Genomic DNA, 22,368 nt, shown 5'->3' with positions numbered 1-22,368 from the left:
GTTTTTGATGATTAATATTCAGATGATCAGTCATACACAATCGAAACTCTACAAATGCAAACTTTGTGTCAATAGTTAATCTTCTTTGTTCTTTCAAGTTATTCAATCATGTGAAACATACCCGGAAATTGGTAATACTTATACTGCTTCGGGATTTTCTCAATTTCGCACATGGATTGACAACTAATCTGTGCGTATATTTTTTACGATGTTTTCCTTAAACGTTCAAAAAGAATATATTTCAGTTAGTATACGTAGTGTATAGCGATAACACATCGTAGTACATTTTGATTGAAAAATCACTCTTAATTCAACTGCATAAGGAAGTACATCGCTTACGTTGATTTGCAGTCTTCCGTACGTAAGCTTTGATCTCTCTTTGAAATAGAGCACGCATTTATAAAAGCGTTTTTTCAATACATTCCTACCTTTGTAAAAAAAATATTATGATTATGTTTACGAGTTGACGAACAACTGCAATCCGTACACGTTACTTTGGTGTGACTTTGACATCCAGGTAAGCGATCTAGCGCTGCATGTTTTAAGTTTGGTTAGACGACAGAACTAATGCAGCAGCTATAGCGAATTTTAGTTTTAATTATTTCCCAAATGTAACAAGAATTTTGCGTATGATAGCTTCTCTATCCTTTATATCTCTCTCTATGTTAACAACGTTTATATCTAAATTAAAACTAAGGTTCATTTGAATAAAATATTAAAGTGAAAAACAGCCAGCCTCATTTATTTTCACCAGTTAAATGAACAGTTAACATACAAACTACTAAATGAAATGCGTTAGTTTAACATACATTATATTACAAGCCGATCTTTCTAAGCATAACTAACCTATTTCGTACTCTATTTACAAAATCTACCAACAAGCTTAAACTCCATATAGTTTAACCACAACTTTATACAGTTATCGATAAAGTTTTATCAGTTAAAGTGTTTCGATCAAACTACATTTCAAACTTGACTACATCTCAATACATGTAGCTTTATAAAATACTTTTATAGTACAAAAACGGATATTATGCTAATTAAAGCTACATGCAAAGAAATAGCTTTCAAATTGGAAAGGAAATATAAAAATATAAATGAAAACTTCAATCAAGTTTGAAATTGGGCTCAAAAGTTTGTCCAAAACACTTATTTATCATTTATACTATACATAAATGCATATCTTTACATAAAATTAATACTATGTTACATTACAATTTCGATTCTATCGAGTTACATACATAGGCCTTTGGATACTTGCGTATGTTAACATTTAACTTAAAAACTAACATTGAGATAAACTTCGATATATTTACAGAATCGCACGATAAATAAATGTATCATATAAATAACACAATCATCACAGTAAATTAAAAATTGCTATTCTTCAACCATTCAATCACAAACGGCGTTTGCATATTTTAATAAATTAGTTGGTGTAATAGGGATGATGACTGGTTAATGAAATCGAAACTTTATTTAGTCCGTCAGAAAGATAATAAAAAAAATTTGGACACATTTTTAACATCCCAACTAATATTATAAATGCGAAAGTAACTCTGTCTGTCTGTCTGTCTGTCTGTCTGTTACGCTTTCCCGCTTAAACCTCGCAACCGATTTTGATGAAATTTGGCATAGAGATAGTTTGAGTCCCGGGAAAGAACATAGGATAGTTTTTATCCCGGTTTTTGAAACAGGGACGCGCGCGATAAAGTTTTTCTGTGACAGTCAAAATTCCACGCGGGCGAAGCCGCGGGCGGAAAGCTAGTTTTTCATAATCGAATAATTACTGTATTATTATTGAGTTGAAATGTCGCGTGACGTCACTTTTGAGTAAAAAATCTACTCAAGCGTGACGTAACGCGCCATTTCAACTCAATGTAGCACTGTTATTATTTAATTATGAAAGAAAATAAAAAATATGAGTCTAATATTTTCTAGATATCTGTCTGACGGACAAATAATTGAAAAGATCAAACAACAAAAAAAAAGATCTGTAATTAGATGTTAGCTACAAAATTTATTACTAGCATCTTTCAATTTTAGAGCATGACAAGTACCATGATTGAAAAAAGTCATCAGTTTTATTAATTTAAATAAGTATGGTAGGAATTTTTCAATCAACAGTAAGTGAGACATTATTTACCTTAACAACGTGTATGTGGGCATAATTACATTCAACATGACCTATTAATTTACTTTTTAATACAGTAACTTTGAAGTTACTCTAAAGTATCTTTACACTATAAAAAAAAAAAAGCTTAACATCAAGCATGTGTTTATTGAATTAGTAAACAAGGAACATTGTGCGTTGTATTTACATGACACTTACATTCTCTATAAACTCTATATTAATTACTTGTACTTTGCCAAAAGTATTATTTAAAAGAACAATATTGACTGTACAAAAAAATGTTGTCGTTTAGAATCGTTGTAGACTCAGCTTATCTGTAACAATGAAAACAATAATTAATATTTGTCAGACTTACATAATTTTATATCAAGTACAGTGAGGCTGGTTTTAGTTTCACGCGGACCGTTCAGTGCGGATCCGCTCCACACAGCCGATCTGTATATTAAACTTCTAGGGAGCGTTTTAGAGTAATGCGGTCCGAAGGAATATGTTAATTAATATTGTCTTTATAGCAACGGAATATTTTGCAAAATCTGCACACGACATTCAAAGTTTCTAATAGCAAGCTATGACGATGAATACCTTTACAAAGGCAAATTACATACGACGACTTTTAACGACCGTCAAAATGACTGTATCGTGGCTTAGAAGGAATTTTAAGATCTTATATTGACAAACGTTTGTATCGATCCAACCGATATTTTAACGATTTCATAGATGTAGTTGTTCGCTGCTTTAAGAAGGTACTAAGAGAAGAAGAAAATCATCGCTGTTTTAAAACCATTCATTGCTAATTGCTCTCTGATTTAATTTTATTGTTGTTTATTTTTATTATTTAATTACATCATTAGCTGCATTATTGCTGCAATTATGAATGAAAAAAGAAAATTAACAATTGAATTAAATCGTATGAAATCGTTGTGTAGTAGAAGTGCATAACTCGCAGCGTGTAAATCCGCAAAATACCTAGTGAGATTCCGAAGGCGACGAAGGCGTTCTTTGCACAAAACTGTCACCGCCAGGCGAATCACTCGAGCCACGAACGTCGTTATGGTTTGACGTGTACTTAAAATTTCCAACTTTATAAATACGTAAGCTTGTAGCAGGTACAGTCGAGTTCATAAATACATTGGCAGTGCCCGATGTTTCAAAATATTGTAGCGCAGTCAATACTGCGCTACCTACTGCAACATGTTAATGAACAGTAAATATGATTACATTTGATTGTATTGAAATATATTATGATGTTCGTTAAAATGCTAACAATATTTTGAAAAATTTACACTGCCAATATATTTATAAAATCGACTGTACCTGGATGATAATAGGTTTCATTCGTATTTCGGCAAATTCACACTAATTAATTAAATCATTTAAAGGCTGACTAATCACATTAAACACTGTTTTTTTTTTTCAGAATTCATTTGCACCCGTTAACGTTACTTTTCTATTCAGTAGGTATAATTTTACTACCAAACTCTTCTTTTCTATCTACGAGTATTAACAACGTACCTCTCTTATGGAGAAATAAGATACAAACTTGAAGCTCTATGGTAGTTTAAAATTAGTTTATCACTACTCAGCTGTACTAAGATGTCTCTTAGACTAATAGACAATCAAAGCATCATTGGATGTGTGACCGCAGTAAATTGAGGTTAAACCACAGTTACCTAGAGCTAGTTAGTTCTCGAGCATTTAAACCTGGGTTATAAGTCCAGAATGTTGTATGTATTACGTATACCTACTTCTACTATGGTGGGCAGGACGAGAAAATCAGATTAGAGGTAAGTAAATATTTATTTTTATACCTAAACGTAAGACAAGAAAATGATTTTTTCAGTAATAGTCCAGTTAGTGAATGCTTTAACGACGGTGTAGAGGAAAATCCGTGGAACACAATTTCTGATTTCAGGACTTTATTTAGGGTGGGTTGCACCATCTTACTTTGACAGTAATTATGACTATAACCGGTGCTTTTTGTATGGAGTTTGACAGATTTTTGACGTTTGTCAAAGTTAAAGTAAGATGGTGCAACCAAGCCTTAGACTATAGTTAGGAGGTGAACATATCAAAAGTGTTCCACGCATTTTACTCTGTAATACTTTATTGACTGGACTAGTAAATAATATCCACAAAATACCTACGTGATACACACATTACATAATATCAGGCTTTACGTATTGTGATTTATGTGGTTACTAGCTTTCAGCCCGCGGCTTTGCCCGCGTTTAATTTTGTCTGTCACGGAAAAACTTTATCCTATGTCCTTTCCCGGGACTCAAACTATCTCTATGCCAAATTTTATCAAGATCGGTTCAGTGGTTTAGGCGTGAAAGCGAGACAGACAGACAGAGTTACTTTCGCATTTATAATATTAGTATAGGTAAGTTTCAAATTAATAATATAATTCAAAATGACTTTTCATCACAAAATAATCATTTTTACTTCGGGTCTTGTTTGTCATAGTCCAAAAGATGGAAACAAAGGAAATATAATAAGAATATACTGATTTAATGAAGTTTTCCGCATAAAAGAATTGCTAAACATTTTCTTGAAAGCCAAGAATTTTGAAATAAAAGTATTGCGAAAGTAGTTGATTAGTATTCTTTGCGCGACTGAGTTTCTATAAGAGTATAAAGAAAATTATGAAAGAATTTACATAATAGCATTCAAGAGAAATGTAAAAAGTGATCTTGATAAGAAGTTGATATGAAAATATAATAAAAAATAAGTGGATAATGCCAGTAGTTCAGTGCACATATCGTTATTGAGGGGTGGGTAAACTATATTTTTATTTATAAATCTATTGAACGATATTATAGATTCAACGAAATTGTTTGATTTCGACATAAGTAACCGTTACTTATAAGTAGCTTTGATTTTCCATCTGTACGGACAATTGCAACGTCAACCTTAAGAAAAATCAAGAGTAAATTTTCGATTTTTTAAGGCTCGCATCAATTGCTTATTCTTCTTTTCTGATCCCAACTAATATTATAAATGCGAAAGTAACTCTGTCTGTCTGTCTGTCTGTCTGTCTGTCTGTCTGTTACGATTTCCCGCTTAAACCTCGCAACCGATTTTGATGAAATTTGGCATCCCAACTAATATTATAAATGCGAAAGTAACTCTGTCTGTCTGTCTGTCTGTCTGTCTGTCTGTCTGTTACGCTTTCCCGCTTAAACCTCGCAACCGATTTTGATGAAATTTGGCATAGAGATAGTTTGAGTCCCGGGGAAGAACATAGGATAATTTTTATCCCGGTTTTTGAAACAGGGACGCGCGCGATAAAGTTTTTCTGTGACAGACAAAATTCCACGCGGGCGAAGCCGCGGGCGGAAAGCTAGTAGTAAATATATTAACTGTATGTGTTTGTATGTAAATTCTATATCGATAGCACATAAGAGTTTATAATAATATTACACATAATTTTTGTTTCAATTACAACAATATTACATGCCATGCTACAATTATATTGAAAAACTTTTAGTGGCGAGAGACGTCCATTCATCTAAAAGGATTTCACAATGCGAACAAATTTTCGATAAAATTCATTTGATTAAATCGCTTTCAGTTTAATCAAATGAATCAAAAGGTCTGTAAATGATACGTACAATGAGTCCGATTTAAACGCTACTGTTTAATTGTTCAAAATGATATTAACTCTTTTCACTCAATCATTTTAAAGTCTGGTTTTGGCTTACAAAGGATTTGTAGACAATGAATATTTTATTATACTTTGCAAAGCTCAGAGAATTGGCCGTCTAAAATTGGTAAATCCAAAAAGGTAAGATTTAATCATTTTTAAAATTAATCCTTTCCGGATGAGTGAATTTTGAATTTATAAATGTAATAAGCTGTATACTTACATTGTATTTATAAAGGCGGGGCCTTACTCTCAGTAGGCTCACTCAGCTGTGACTCCTCATCGATGAGCTGCAAATTGATGTTCTCACTCTTCGTATGAAAAGTGGCCGAGATTGTTTTATCCTCCAATAAAATATTTTCTATTTCAACGCTATCCTTTTTCCCGTTCCCTTCCAGAATCCTCTGCTTTATAGACGGGCCTCGGTTGAAAGAGGACGCCAATAAAGTCTCCTGAATGGTCTCGTTGCCATTGCATATTTTGTCAGACTTGTGCGTGGGCATCCGACCCGAGTGGTAGCTATTCCTCACGCCGCCTGTCGATTCGAAAAAAGGCAACACCTGTTTGAACTCCTTCCTAAAATTCTCATTCAACCAAGCGTACAGAAAAGGGTTATAGCACGTAGATGCCATTGCCATCGAATGGGCGAGGAAAAACGACACGTAATAGTAATTCCACTCAGTCATCTGAGCGTAGAAGTCATTAAATATATTTATTAGATTTATGGGAAGCCACGAAATACCAAATATAGCCACCATTGATATCAACATTCTATTTGTGCGTCTTTTTCTGTCTCTGTCCGCTTCTTCTCTTCTAGTATTCTTAGCACCAGGTTTCGACCTTGCTCGGTCGTTCAATCTTATACTAACGCAAGTGTAACAGATGGCAATTACTAAGAAAGGTATTAGGAATTGCAAAACTGTAGTGAAAACTCCGAATATTTTCCTCGACCTGTCTGAAGGCCAGCTTTCTTCGCAGTACGTCTTGTTCTTTGTGATTAGTAACCCCATGAAGAGACCGTACGGGCAGGTTACTACTAATGAGAATAGCCATATGAAGATGATTATAAATATGCAAGTGTTCAGCTTCATTCGAGGGTGGAATGGGTATATTATGACGAAGAATCTGTCAATAGCTATTGAGGTTAGAGTTAGCGTTGATATGTAGACGCTTGTGCCTTGTGCGTACGGCATAAGATGGCATAGCAACCTTCCAAAGACCCATCTTCCGAGGAAAGTGTACATCGGTGTTAAAGGCACTGCGAATAGGCATAGTAGAATATCTGATAGGGCTAGATTGGTTATGAAGAGGTTGGTGACCGTTTGCATGGCTCTGTTTCTGAAGACGACGTAGCAGACGAGAACGTTGCCAAAGACGCCCAAAACGAAGATTATGGTGTAGAGAATGCAGAATGCGACTTGGACTACATTTACGTCGATGATGTCAATTGTTTTGTTGGTTCTGGGTTCGTCAATGACGTCCATGCTCTCTCCAGTGAGGGTTTTGGTGAGGATGACGACGCCTCTCCCGAAATAGGTGCCGCTGATGTTGATGGGGTCATACTTCCCGGCCAGAGCAGCCATGCCATAGTGGCTGCTGGCGTTGGTGGTGGCCATGGTGGCTTCACGTCGGCGATAGTGGGGCGTGGATGTCTTGGTAATGATGCCAGTCCATCTGTGGACAAAAAACATAATATTGTAATACAAACAAAAAAAAAAAATTCGTTTTGTTGAAAACGAGTGTAACGGAAGTAAATACAACTTAGGCACATAGGATAATATTGTACCTAAGAGGCCAATTTTGCTATGAAACAACATAATTTAAGTTGAAGTCTTATACAATTTATTCCCGTTATTAGCAGAAAATCTTGTCAAAGCAATTCAATTCTAATTCTTGTCCATTTAACACAAAACGTTAAGTTCACAAGAACCTTAACAACAACCTGAAATGTAGAATTTCAAATACAAGTTTTATTTCACTAGAAACAAAGTGTAAAAATAACAATGTCAAAGGCAACCTGTAGCTTTCTATGTGCCTTCCGTTATGGCTACTTTCCTTTGTAAAATAAAAACGAAATAAAGTCCTACACACTCATAAACCGTTTCCATAGCAACTGATACGTACGATTGCTATAAAGCCAAGAACACATTAACACAGATGGCTTGAGATTATATTACTTTCTACACGTGTGATGATGGCGCTAAAATATAATCTTATAATAAAGATTTCCTTGCTTTTGTGTTTGGTGTCTACTCCGCAATATTATGTCGAGACCATCTGCCTCTTTCACTCATACTAACATCGAAATTTATTTGAAAGAGATGAATAGATCACATACACTAATACGATATGCAAAGTAGAGTTTCATGACTCTTTCAATAGGTACGTAAAACAGCTATAAGTTTAATTCAAGCAAAAATACATTATTTACTAATGAATGAATGTTTGTTTATGGGGTACAAGCAATTTACATTGAGTATAAAACCACTTTCAGAAGGTGTCTCTTATTTCGAATAACAGTGCATTTGGTTTAAGTGATAAGAGAATCCTTTCACCCTTTTGACGTTTCACATGATTGATTAAATAAAAGGGGCAGGTGTTCGAACTGTGAATAAAATTGTGTTGGAAAATGGCACAATAATATATAGGCCAGTAGAATTAAACACAAAAATTGATTAAATCGGAAATAATTCCTACAAAAGATTTTTTTGCTTTAATGGCTTCATTGGTTGCCCATTAAGACTCTCCTAAGTTTTCGACTTCGACGGAGTTGTGCTTAAGTGGTGGGGGCCCCCGAAAGCGGCGTTTTTTCGGTTTTCTGGTTATACCGCGTAAAGGACTTACCCTATCGAAAAGTGGTCTTCGTCACGGTTAAAGGGCACTTAATCCTGCATTGAATAAGACCAAATTCATATGTTTTGGACAAACCGTTCTCGCGCTAAAGTTCGGCAAAGTAGAAAATATACGTATAATTAATGACCCTCTCCACGTCCAATGGCTTGTTACCCACATGCTTCCAAGCCTTGTAAAGGGTCGCCTTAACCAGTGTAACCCTAACAAGGCTCACGAGTTTGATTCGCTTATCCTTGTTCGTCCCAGCCGTTCCTTAACTGCGGTTGCTGCACCTCTTCCTGGCACTCTCCTGAACGACTCTGTGTTACCTAATGTGGCTGCCCCTCTTCCTTGTACCCTCCTGTACGATTTCATTGCTTAGCCATATGCCTGGTCCAAGGTTCGACGCCACAAAATCAACTTCGTACGAGTGAAAATAGTTTAAATACTATTTCCCGTGCTTGCAACATTTTTCTTTACTGCTTCGCCTCTATTAGTCGTAGAGTGATTGTATATATCCTATAGCCTTCCTCAATGTATGAGCTATTCAACACAAAAATAATGATTTCAATCAAACTAGTAATTCTTAAGATTAGCGCGTTCAAACAAACAAACAAAAAACTCTTCAGCGTTTTAATATGAACTTGTTGTTGTTGATTTTTGGCGTCGAACCTTAGACCAGGCATACGGCTAGGCAACGTAGTCATGCAGGAGGATACAAGGAAGAGGGGCAGCCACAGTAGGTAACACAGAGTCGTTCAGGTGAGTGCCAGGAAGAGGTGCAGCAACCGCAGTTAAGGAACGGCTGGGACGAACAAGGATAGGCGCATCAAGCTCGTAAGCCTTGATAGGGTTACACTGGTTGAGGTGGCCCTTTTCAAGACTTGGAAGCCTGTGGGTAACAAACCATTGGACGTGGAGAGGGTCATTAATTATACGTATATTTTCTACTTTGCCGAACTTTAGCGCGAGAACGGTTTGTCCAAAACATATGAATTTGGTCTTATTCAATGCAGGATTAAGTGCCCTTGAACCGTCATGAAGATCACTTTTTGATAGGGTAAGTCCTTTACGCGGTATAACCGGAAAACCGAAAAAATGCCTCTTTCGGGGGCTCCCACCACTTAAGCACAACTCCGTCGAAGTCGAAAACTTAGGAGAGTCTTAATGGGCAACCAATGAAGCCATTAAAACAATAAAATCTTTTGTAGGAATTATTTCCGATTTAAAAGCTAATTCTACTGGACTAATAATGGATATTCCATTGCTATATTGGATTCAGTAGTTCTTATAACATTTTTTGTGTCAGAGTATTTTATGTAGATAAATAATAATTGAGAAAACACACATTTCCTACTTAGCCCGTAGGTCAATAAGCAGTGAAAACAATTTATTATTAAGTTCGCCTTATCTAACCAATAAAATTACGGTTATAAAGGTTAAATAAATAAACAGTCTAGCTTAAAAAATATAAAATTTAGCTTGTAAAAAAACAGCATGGAGTCGTGTTGAGACCGTTTTCAACCGCAATGAGGAAATTCTTGGTCTGCATTTCACCTGATGAAAACGTGCACATTATTTAGAGAACGCAAAGGACTCCTTTTTATCTACCAGTGCTGAGTTCAAAGGAAAATAAGTCTTATCTTTTGGGATTAGAGGTCGCTTCATCTCTCCTCTTGCGCCAACCACAGCGGTGGATACTAAACATTGTAATCGCTATACGAAAACATTTGAAGTCGTTAAAACAGAATTAATGTCGTCGCAAATGAACGCTCCACAAGCCTTTTGAGAATTCAATTAAACGATTACTCTGAAGGACGCCTCAATTTAATGTTTATTATATAATTCAATCAAGCTATGCGATGATAGAAACTCACTCTGTTTCTGTTAACTGGGGTTTACTAAGCAAATTCTCATTTAATTTCAATAATGTATTCTTTGGTTATTGAAATTTGATAAGGCTGTATTTCAGTGTACCTCAATGGAAACAAAATACTTTAGTAAGGTTNCACACTTGCCCTAATACCCATAGTTTTGAAGATATGGGCCTTAAAGTGAAGCGCGGCGGAAGGAAACTTGCCCCCCCTCCCCCTGCTACCACAGGGGGGGCTCCCGATGTCTACCGACGGAAATCCACTCAGGAGCACCCAAAGAACCACTGTTGCAAAAATGAGCTTTCTATACCAAAGTGGAGGGGTTCTTGCACTAAATTCCCTACTAAGATGTCAGAGAGTCGGAAACGAGGACATCATTTAAAATGAGTGTACGTAAACACCTTTCCACATGATTGCGTAATATTGTTTATTTATTTATCACATATTATATGGTATTATATGTTAATTATATTTATTTATATTATATGTTTGTATGTATCTGTATATATGTATGTATATGTATGTATGTATGTACGTATATGTATCTTAAATATTATATCAATTAAAAATTTAACTTCAATTTTAACTTCTACCCTTCTACCTCTACCTTCGCACACACAGCTTTCTGCATAACCCAGGGGTCGACTGGCTGAGAATGCTTAAATAGCATTAAGTCCACCTTTTGTACTATTTTATTGTGCAATAAAGTTTTATAATAATAATAATAATGTTGATTTAGTCGATTTTCTCCTGAAAGGAACATGTAAGACTACAATAAAATTTCCAATTTTACAGACCTTCTAGAGCAGATGCTGCAAAAACTATACAAGATATAGAAAAACTTGGCTGTCTCACCTGTAGCAAATTGAATAAGCTTTTTTTGGTTCATAGTAGTCATGTCACTAGGACGCATAGTTTCCGAGGATTAAGCGAAAAACCGAAAAGTGGTACCTTTAAACCCCCCTCTCCCCGCCGGCTCAAGGGCTAAGGGCGGGGACTTTTGCTATGTTCACCACCTAACTAAGCTAAATAAAGTCCCGAGGTCAGAAATTGTGTTCCACGGATTTCTCTCTACACCGTCGTTAAGGCATTCATTGACTGGACTATAGATGGTTTTAGAAAATGAAATATCTAATTGAACTTAAAACGCTAACACCTTGAAAGGAAAACACTTCTTGGAAAAACGAACAAAATGAGTTTGAGAAAACTAAATAGTTCTAGGATGACATAAAAGAATGCTGAAAGTTTCTTAATTGATTTTCCTAATGGAAAACATTCACTTTCTTCAGCATTTACCTAGTTACTCCATTTATTAGCTAGACTAAATGAAAATTCTCTACGAAAGGCAATTCACTTCTCTTTATATCACCTACCAACCGTTAGCTTCTTTCCAATATACTACTTACCTAACATTTTGTTTTCCCAAATTCAGGTACGGAAACACGTTGATGCCGCAAATTCCCTCTGTATAACGTCACATTCCGAGTTAGGCATTTCAATCCCACAAGCATCTCGGAGGCAGGTGGAAGCTTAGTCCCTACTCTGTGACTGTGATATTACAAAAACATTTCATGGAAGTGGAGCGAATTAAGATTGTTTTATATTTTTATGCGAATGTCTGTGACTTGTGACTTACGAGAGTAGGTATAAAGGGTGTAAAAAAATTATTACGAGGCGACCAATCAAATCAAATAAAATGGTAAATCATCATCTCAGCTATAGAGCGTCTACTGCTGAACATAAGCCTCCCAATATATTGTTTTAAACTTTCATGGTCACTATCATAATTATTATTACTGACGGGATATTGCTGGAAACTCAAAATTAAGGTAGGTACATGGTAACAATCCCGTCAGTAACAATAATTATAAGCCTCCCAATACTTTCCATGTTGTTGGTAGCGGCCTTCGCCTGCTACCTTCACGATGTCGTCGGTCCACCTTGTGGGTGGACGACGTTCTAGGTTTTTTTATTTGATTCTATTCTATTCTAGGTATTTAAAATGTACTGGAAAATGCCATTTTAAAATATTTTTAATTTGAAGATTTTTTAAAATTTCATTTTATACCTGCTGTTGTTGTTAAAATGCTTGCTGTTGCAAAACCGTGGAAAGTTTATGCTCAATTACCTTTTAAAATTAACTGAGATATGCTTTCAAATTAATTGAAATTCGTGCATTGCCCGATTTATTATTCATTTGACCTAATTATAAGCTCTAATTTTCATAACGTTGCTCGACAGTTTTGAATAATTAAGCGACGCTGCCAAGCTTTCTACTAAATTAAAATGAACGAATCCGTGCTGCACTCAAATTTTAAAGTAGGTATTACTTTTCATAACACAGATTACAGTCTGGAATTTAACTTGCTCGCTCATAATTTTAAGTGATATCCAATTAAATTAATTTAAAAGTAAAATTCAGCAAAACGGATTAAGTTAAACACTCCACCCGCTAGATTGGGGTTATGATACTGTAGTAATAGTTAGGAATTATTTAACACTTTTATTTTACTTTTAAATAAAAGAAAGTAATTTTAACAAAAGCATAGTGGGATATCCTACAATGTGAAAAGATGACCTTATAAAAGTTTCTAGGAAGGGGCTGCGTGTAGGCCAATCAACCAGCCAATCTTAAAATCATTGAGGGAGACCTACATTTAGAAGGATATCCTGTGGCTGAAATAATGATTATAACGATAAAAGATAGTGTTCTTATCGCACATTCTCTTTGAAGTCAAAGGCTTAACAATTAACTAAAGCTACTTACAAAAATATTTTTTTTCACGTAGCTTATATTTTAAACCATGGTGGCTGTTTGTCCCAATCGATATCAGAAAATGGAATCTTAATCGGTTTGGTAAAGTCAATATGCTGAAATGAATTTTCATAATAAAGCTGCTTTTAAACCGTAAAGCCGCAATCTGCAGTAACCAGTCAATTTGTCAACTTGATAAGGCTTTTCAGGGAGATTATGCTTAGTCAGTTTGGGAGAGCACGTCAAGCTAAATACTGAAGTCTTTATGAATATTTGTAATAGGGGTGAGTTTGCAACGAAAATGCGCAGCCTGGTGTGCTTGTGGTGGCACAAAATGCGTGAACAGTTATTAAATAAGAAAGTAATTAAATGAAATTTATTATTCTGCTGTTCCTACTGATTCAGTATACGGGATGAGAGTAATTGGCTAGAGTTATAATGTAGAGATCCTTTTGTAACATACTCGATTATACACAAAAAATAAAATCTGTTTGTGCGTTTTATGAAATTATGTTCACGTCAAATCGCTAAAGGTTCGGCCAAACCAACGCGATCACACGCGATCAGCCGGCGTGCAGCGATGGCGATCAATGCATTTAAGTCAGGTCGCCATCGCTGCACGCCGGCTGATCGCGTGTGATCGCGTTTGTTTGGCCAAATCTTAAAAGAATTTCATCAAATTAATCTAAAGGACCTCATAATACATCGCTGCATGCAGGCCGCTACCAACCGATCATTATGGAAATTATTCGGGGAGGCCTATGTTCAGCAGTGGATATCCTATGGCTGAGATGATGATTATATTGTTAATATGGAAATATAAACAGCAATGAAATAAAACCACAGTAGGTAATTTAAGTAAAATTAATTATCATCATCATAATTTCAGCCATAGGACGTCCACTGCTGAACATAGGCCTCCCTCAATGCTTTCCACGTTGATCGATTGGTAGCGGCCTGCGTCCAGCGCTTCCCTGCTACCTTTATGATGTCGTTGGCTGTATGACTGATATGATGAAGATGAATTCAAAGGCTTTTGTATTACGAGTAAAATTATAATAAAAATATGAGGCTTACCTTTCATAACTTACTAGCTGACCCGGCGAACTTTGTTCCGCCTTAATGGCAATAAATAAGCAGACTTTTTTTTTATTTCGAACGGAATAAAAAGTATCCTATGTCCTTCTCCTGGCTCTAAACTACCTCCCTGACAATTTTCAGCTAAATCGGTTTAGCCGTTCTTGAGTTATAAGTGAAGTAACTAACACGACTTTCTTTTATATATATAGATTTGTGTTATTTTGTTGTTCTGTTATGTAAACGTTATGATATTATTTCTACGTAAATGAGATGAGTATGTTTTCAGAACAAGTCATGTAAATAAGGTTAGCATGTAGGTACAACAACAATTTGTGAACAAAATATTCCTTTTCTCAGTGCTCAAAATTTCTGATGTTGTTTGTTTTACATAATATTTTATTCATAATAATACAGCAATAAAGAACCAATGACTATAACTAACATTACTTTTCTTACTTGGCCAATTTTCCTTAGTGAACATAATCTATTTAGAATATCGTATAATATCTATTTCTGATACCATTCGACTCAACGTGATACTCTTGAGCCTGAAACGCCATAACAAACTCCAAAATTAGATAAAATACTCTACTAAACTATTAAATTGTACACCACACAAAATATATCAGAAACAAATAAATAATAAGCTTAATCCAATAGGTATTTTACTAAGTTTCAAATAAACGTAATGGACAACACGCATAAGTTGTAATATTAAGTTAAATTATGACTTAATTTAAAGTTTAGATCACACACATTACACTAGTTTTTATTTCACCTCAATCCATCCAGTATTACCGAAGATAGAGCCTCGAGAAGTTTACGGACTTTTTAAAATTTTCAAAAATTTCCAATATTCGCGCGTGACGTCACAACATGATTTTGCAGCCCCCGCACGTTAACCCATTTACCACTTTTTGTCTTTTTCCAACTAAAATAAAATTTTACCTAACTGACAACTGTTGTTAGTTGTCATCGTTCAATCACATTTCAAACTATGCGCTATAAAAGTAACCATTATTATGCCACCTATTGCCAATTTTGTGCACTATGAAGCCATTTTTACATTTATGCACTTAAATATAAATTTTCTGGAAAAATAACCAGGTTTGTGTCTCTGTGCTCAATAACGAGTAAATAGTCCAGTTATTTGTTAATTTTACTTGGAAAGTTTTCCGGAATTTTTGAAAATTGGTGAATAAATAGATTTCGCTATGTTCTTTCCGAATTTTGTGACCTCGTTTATAGCCGCGCGCGCGCCCGCCTTATTGAAAAAAATCCGCCTTAAAAAAGGTTTTTGACGATTTACTTATTTTTCAAGACATTTTCCTATTATATTACTGACGGGATTGCTACCATGTACCTTAGTTTTGAGTTTCCAATATTTCGGCACTGTTGCAAGCGCCATGGTCACGGAGTAACTGAAGAAATTAAAACAAGACATCGTTCAGATGTGCGTTCAAAAGACCTGAGATTCAAAAAATCCCACGTTTTGTTTAAACAGTGAGCGAAAAAAAAGTGACTTGAAAATGGAATACAAAATGATAAGGTATGGTAAATGATAAGTCTTTATCAATGAAGAAGCAGAAGTTCAATTTCATGTGACCTCCATCTAGGCTAGTTTCCATCGTCACTCAAAGTTTGGCTGCGGTCTCAAATTTGGGCTTAATTGAGGTATTTTTTGGGTGAGAGGCATAAGAACTAATGCCGTTTTATATCAAAAATTCATACTTAGAGGTAATCAACCAGGTACAAAGTATTTCCTTGTATGTTAGTCTGCCACTCTTTAGTAAGTCCCGAAATCCCCGCTTCGGCTCCCCTACTAACCATTCTAACCATTGTACACAGATAATATCTTGCATGCTGCTTTTCATGTTACTACGTCACATTTTCAAAATCCGCGCGGAAAATCGCTCCAAGCGGAAGAGCGCACTTTGAGCTTGAATATTTCAGTCATTTTTAAAGATATCAAAAAAATAAAAATACAGTATTCATTCTAATTTTTTGTAGTTTTTTTTGGGATCTTCAACAAAAATTGTGCGCCATGTCCATTAGTTAAAATTAAAAAATAACATTACTCAACTATAAATACGACAAATTATTCTTATTTTTTTATCCACAACGAACAAGCTCTTCAATAAAAATAAAACAGAACACACACCTTAAAATAAAATACTTTCCTCATGACCCTTCCCTGCGTAAGCCAGCCATTTATCCTGCAAGAAGTCAGTTTTAATACAAAACCGAAATTAATCATTCAGGAGCTTATCTTATCGGTTGTTGTGCGAATTCTCCATTATACCATTACCCTTATCGGGGATTGCCGATAATGCCCGCTTATCTTTCGAGCGGTCTACAAGCCATAGGCTATGTGATTGCTCTTTGCCACAGACCGGAGAAAGCGGCCAGCGCGACTTGTGCTGTATAAAACCTTTCAATTGTTTTGAAGCCCACCACAGAAATCAGGGCTATCGTATTTGCCCTCACCTGTTGGCTTCACTGTGTACATAGTAAGGTCATGTCACTCGCTAGTATACTTTGACTCTATCATACAAATATTGACTCTATCCTATTTTTTTTGCTCTAGTCAGGCATGAGAACTAAGTGATTGACTGCGGGAAAGTAAACTTTAAAAATGTCTAACTAATTTGATGCTGGCTGATCTTATTTACTTGTGTCATGTTGATAAAATTTGGTAAATGTACCGCCCTTGGATTATACGAGAAATATCAATGGCGCATCACGTCACTCTATGAGGCGATAAAAAAATATAAACAAGGAAAATGGATCGGCATTTATGCATTTTGGTGATTGATACGTTTCTAAATTTACAAATTATAGTGGTTTTGAACTTATTTATTAAACTAGCTATACCCTCGACTTCATACGCGTGAAAATAGTTCGAGTAATATTTCCCGTTTTGCAACATTTTTCTTTACTGCTCGCCCGTATTGGCTGTAGGGTGACATTATAATTGCCTAAAACCTTCCTCGAAAAATGGGCTATCCAACACAATTTTTTTTTTTAAATCGGACTAGTAGTTCCTGAGATTCAATTAACATGTTAAAGCAAACAAACAAACTCTTCCGTTTTTTAATATAGGTACAGATAACGTATTTCATTCATTTTCTTTTGCCTACGGGCTTTACGACTTTGGACGGAGTCCATTTTCTTGCATAATTTTACCATCATTGGTGTAGACCAATGTTGGTAAAATACTACAACTACTATCAATGGATATTTGCCAATGCAAATATCATGGCAGAAGATACACACATGCATCACTCTCAATATTTCCATTGCATGATTTTATTGTTAAAATAGAAAAAACACAATGAAATTAAACCACAATAGGTAAAGTATGTAAAACTTTCCATAACAGAAAAAGGAGGAAAATCCGTTACTTGCGTATTTAACGCTCAGAAACCTCATTCTGTCCGCGTCATAGCAAACTTCGTATCCCTCTATTTTTCCTCACCTAACATTTGCACCCTTTCTATAAATACTGACTTGTAAACAGGTGAACCCGTAAAGTTACGATAAACACCGGAACAAACCCTACCGAAGTCAAATAAGTAAGAAGTTTTCTCATAACATGCCCGTGTTTATGTGAACTGCCTACGAGTTTATGGGAAATTTAATAAAACTTTGTGTGCCCTAACAAAACGTCTTGGGAGAAATCTTGTGCGTATACGAGTGTTTGAATGTTTTAATGTTTGTCTGTTTGTAAAGTCTGTAACTTGTATTTCTGATCATCAGTCCACTGAGGGAGGCCTGTCTATACCACGTTTTCCGGTCCGTGTTCGCTATTAGAATACTTTCAGTTTTACAAGCTATGTGATGGAAGCACCTAAATACCGTCAGTTGTGGTAATCTTTGAGGGAGGCCTTAGTTCACCAGTGGACGTCTTAGGCTGGTTTTAGTGTCACGCGGACTGTCAGTGCGGATCGCTCCGCACAGCCGATCTGTATGAACTGCTAGGGCGTTAACCGTAACCTGTTCCTTCGGACCGCATTACTCTTAAACGCTCCCTAGACGTTCATACAGATTAGCCGTGCGGAGCGTGTCCGCACCGGACGGTCCGCGTGACACTAAAACCAGCCTTATGGTTGAAACGAACGAACGACTTTTGATTTTTTTTTACTTGTTTCTTCTTCTTATCCAATTCGCTCTTGGCAGAGCGGTCTCAAGGTGGGATGACAACTCTTAGAACCACTGGTCGTCTAAGGAAAAGTCGAAGGAACCCGATCGCGTGACAGGTCACCAATGCGCTGGACCGACCAAGTGAAATCGGCAGTGGGAGACGGCGTATGTGACTGCACCAGACAGTCTGCCAACAGAGTGAGATCGTGCGGAGAGTTGTATCCGCCTCTACAACCGATGCGAACAACGCCTCAACGTGACCACGACCTCTCTGCCAAGAGCGAAACGAAGAGCGGTCGTGATCACGTTGAGGCGTTCACATCGGTTGTAGAGGCGGATACAGCTCTTTGCACGATCTCCCGCCATCTCTCTCTATTGGCAGACTGTCATCATCATCATCATCTCAGCCATAGGCGTCCACTACTGAACATAGGCCTCCCCCAATGCTTTCCATGTTACCCGGTTGCTTGGTAGCGGCCTGCGTCCAGCACTTTCCTGCTACCTTTATGATTTCAGACTGTATGGTGCAGTATTTAAAATACGTGGTTTACCACTGCCGATTTAATACTTGGACTTGCTTCTGGAAGTCTTTAAGCTGCCAGCATGTTGATCTCTCTTGAAACATACCTACTTAAGTAGGTACCAACGTATTTGCCAATAATGAATCATCTCCACAAATAATATATTCTTGCTGCTTCGGCAATTTCCGCCCCAAATGATCGCGAAAAGCTTTTCCGATCGGCGGGAATTTTGTTTGGCGTTACGTCGCAATAAAGGCTTGTTTGCTATACGATTTGTGTAATTTGCCTAAGTAAGTAATAATATGAGTATTATTGTGATTTGTGACATGTTTTGCTTATTTCGAGATCGTTGATCTCAGAGTATGCCAATAATCTCTAATACAAGTATCAATTCAGGCCTTTGAATACAACACTAATGGATTTTTCTCGGATTATCCTTTTCAATAGTCACAATAACACAAACAAAAATGAAAATAATAATTGCAATTATTAAGCAAATAAAATAAATTACTGACAACCTAGCATGAAAAACTCTTCTTTCTAACTAAACAAATAATCATCATCCTCTTCAGATCATTAATTTGGTCTCCACTAAAATATATTTCTACACAACCCTCTATAATTTACCAGAGACAAATATTTACAAATTAATTTAGCTTACACAGCAAGTGATATGAGAGCCGTTTACCAACCTCACTAATTAGAGACGCATGATGTAATTTGAACATGCCTTTTTGACAAATGGCGTCTAAAGGACGAAGCACACTTATCAATCCGGACAACGGATCGTAACCGTATCAACTCGAGGCGGTCAGTATTATTTGTATGAAACACAGTGCTGCAACACACACTTGTCCTAAACACCTCGCCTCGCGGTTGACAGCGCAGCGAAAGGCGTTGATCCCTCTCTGGGTTGATAAGTGTGCTATGACCTTTATTGATAAGTGGAAATAGTTTATTCAGTACATAGGCCCTTTCCAGGGCACTTAAACACGTCCCTTGCTTGCCTTGCCACTACTTGGGGCAACATATAGGCTGGTGCTGAGAAGAGGTGGCGTGAAAAACTCAGTCACCTTTGTTAGCCTCTTTTTCAATCAAATACAGTTTATAACTTAAATGACACGTAATAAGTGCAAGCTAAAGCCGGTCCGTGAGCACGTAGAATCCCGTCCAATGACCCCAAGCTACCCATCCTTATCGCTCGCGCGTAATTATATTGCTGTCGCGACTGTGCGACGGACGGGATTCTACGTGCTCACGGACCAGGCTTTAGGCAGGTTAAGACCACGCACTCTTGTAAAGAAATAAAGCAATAAAGAATTTATTTATTTAGGTATCTTGTCATTTACTTTATAGTATCCTTAGTAATCTGCCTACCTTGAAATAAAGCAAATACCCTCCACTGAAGCTCACTAACCGCTATCTGGCTCTGACATCTCAAGGCTAATCCTTGGACGAATCCAAGGGCTAATCTATTTACGATACTCAGGGACAAGGTTCTCATTTAATGAAAGGCCTATAACGCCAATAAAATCCAGCAACTTAGTAAATGATTTACCGGTTTCAATAGGTATCCTCAAAATTATGTTACCTTCACGCAAAAAGCACTAAGCGGATTTTGATTGAACACAACGTTATATTATCTTGTGTGAACTTTTAATAGCGCATAGGTTGTAATGTAATGTTTGTTAGACTACTAACTACTACTATTGTAAGTCTTATCTTTGAATCGAACTAGCCTATTAGGCTAGTTTCCTTAAAAAAACTTTTAGTCCGTCAATCAAATTATCAAAAAATATTGGACACGCATATTTTTGTTTTTTTATTTTATTTGTCAATTTTACTTCGCGAAGGTATTTAAAAAATGTATGCTCAATGTCATTAACAATATGGTGTAATTTAGCCTGTTTCAAGAGTCAAGCACTATTTTGTTGACAAACGTCAGTGATCGGCACTGCGCCGAAGCTATAGGGCTGACTTCGGTAAAATGATGTGACGTGAGGTGCCAATCTGCGGAAAATGGCGGAGGAAATACATGATTTAGCATGAATTATCATGAATAATATTAACTACTTATTTACCTCTCAGTGTCTTGAGGCAACTTTAAAAGGTACATTCTGTGTTTTTATTATTATTTAGGCAGTTAAATACTGCACAGTATTTAGTACACCATTTTCTTTATTTTCTTCCATCATACACAAGAATACGCGTGCGTGAGTCAATGTTCGCTCGTATGTGAGGCCTTGTCGAATAGTATCCTGTAGGTGGGCCATCGTGCGTGTTTTGTTTTCGGTGTAAACTCGCGGAGATGAACAGGCCTGCAAGTATTTACGACGTTATGATGCATTGAAGTTCCGCGTGACGTCACAGTGCTACACTTTTAAGCACGCATTGACGTCACGTGCCTCTTCTTTTGAACTTTGGCGCGCTTTGTCTCTTTCAATTTTCATTACTTTGAAAAAGTGGAAAATACGTGTAGAGTATTTTTTGATAAGTTAACCGACGGACTAATACAAACTCTTGCTTTTTTACCCTGGAAACATACCTATTGCGTACATGCTTATAGTAACGAAAGTTGCAGGAATTACCTACATGTCCCCAAAAAAGTGTAATCTACAGAAATTGACCATTTTGGGAGTGTCTGTCAGCGGGGAGCTAAGTAACAGGGTAAGTGACACTTTCAACGTCACAGCGGTGGGCCTGTGCTCCCGGAAGCGTTCGTGACATTCGCAATCAAAAGTTTGCATTTTGTTTACATTGGACGTCGCAAATGACTTTTTGTTTGAGAAAAATGAGAATCTTTTGATAAGATGTATTAGATAAATTTTTTGTTGGGTAAAGTTCTTACAATCTAGGGAAAAGGAAAGTTTCGGGTTTCGATATACGGTATACTCAAGTTTTGGTAGGTACTAAGTGACATCAAACAGAGAAACGCAGAATTTCCTAACATCGTAGTTCATATACTCGTCTTACTCAATATTTCAGTAAGAAAATAACAAAACTACTTTCCACAATCATAAAGTTGCCCCAGACTTCGCACAATTACTATTACTACCTATTGGTCAAAACCGCTCGCAAATCCGTTCAATAATGCAGTTTTATCGAGAACATACAGAAAGACGTGGCCGAGGACTTAGTTTATTTAATGTATAGTAATTTTTCAGCTCGTACCCGAATGTGAAAACCACGATAGCCGAACGGTGAAGGGGTCGGACTGGCCGACTCGTGATCCGGAGAACGTGGGTTCGGTCCCCGCCGCCGCTCGAGTATTGTGGTGAGCTCACTCGTGACACAAGCATAATAATATTTAGTTTAGTAGGTACGCTAACGGGACTAGGTATTAGTAATTTGTGTAATAACAAATAAATTATCTTTAAAAAAAT

General features: G+C 36.5%; 1 protein-coding gene across 1 annotated transcript in view; it reads right to left on the bottom strand.

Annotated features, from left to right (window-relative positions):
* Nucleotides 1-1,956: 1,956 nt before the first annotated feature.
* NGR-A11 (neuropeptide receptor A11) overlaps nucleotides 1,957-22,368 on the bottom strand; it is an 81,310-nt gene continuing 60,898 nt past the window's right edge. Inside the window, exons 2-3 of the mRNA XM_028317897.1 lie at nucleotides 6,004-7,454; nucleotides 1,957-2,448 (exon numbers count right to left, since the gene is read on the bottom strand). Of these exons, the coding sequence (XP_028173698.1) occupies nucleotides 6,011-7,396 (1,386 nt within the window). The 5' untranslated portion in view covers nucleotides 7,397-7,454 and the 3' untranslated portion in view covers nucleotides 1,957-2,448; nucleotides 6,004-6,010. The remainder of the gene's footprint in view (nucleotides 2,449-6,003; nucleotides 7,455-22,368) is intronic.

The sequence above is a fragment of the Ostrinia furnacalis genome, unplaced genomic scaffold (genome assembly GCF_004193835.3).
Source record: "Ostrinia furnacalis isolate ACB-3 unplaced genomic scaffold, ASM419383v2 OfSCF6522, whole genome shotgun sequence".
Lineage (NCBI taxonomy): Eukaryota > Metazoa > Arthropoda > Insecta > Lepidoptera > Crambidae > Ostrinia > Ostrinia furnacalis.
This window is presented reverse-complemented; position numbering and strand designations above follow the sequence as displayed.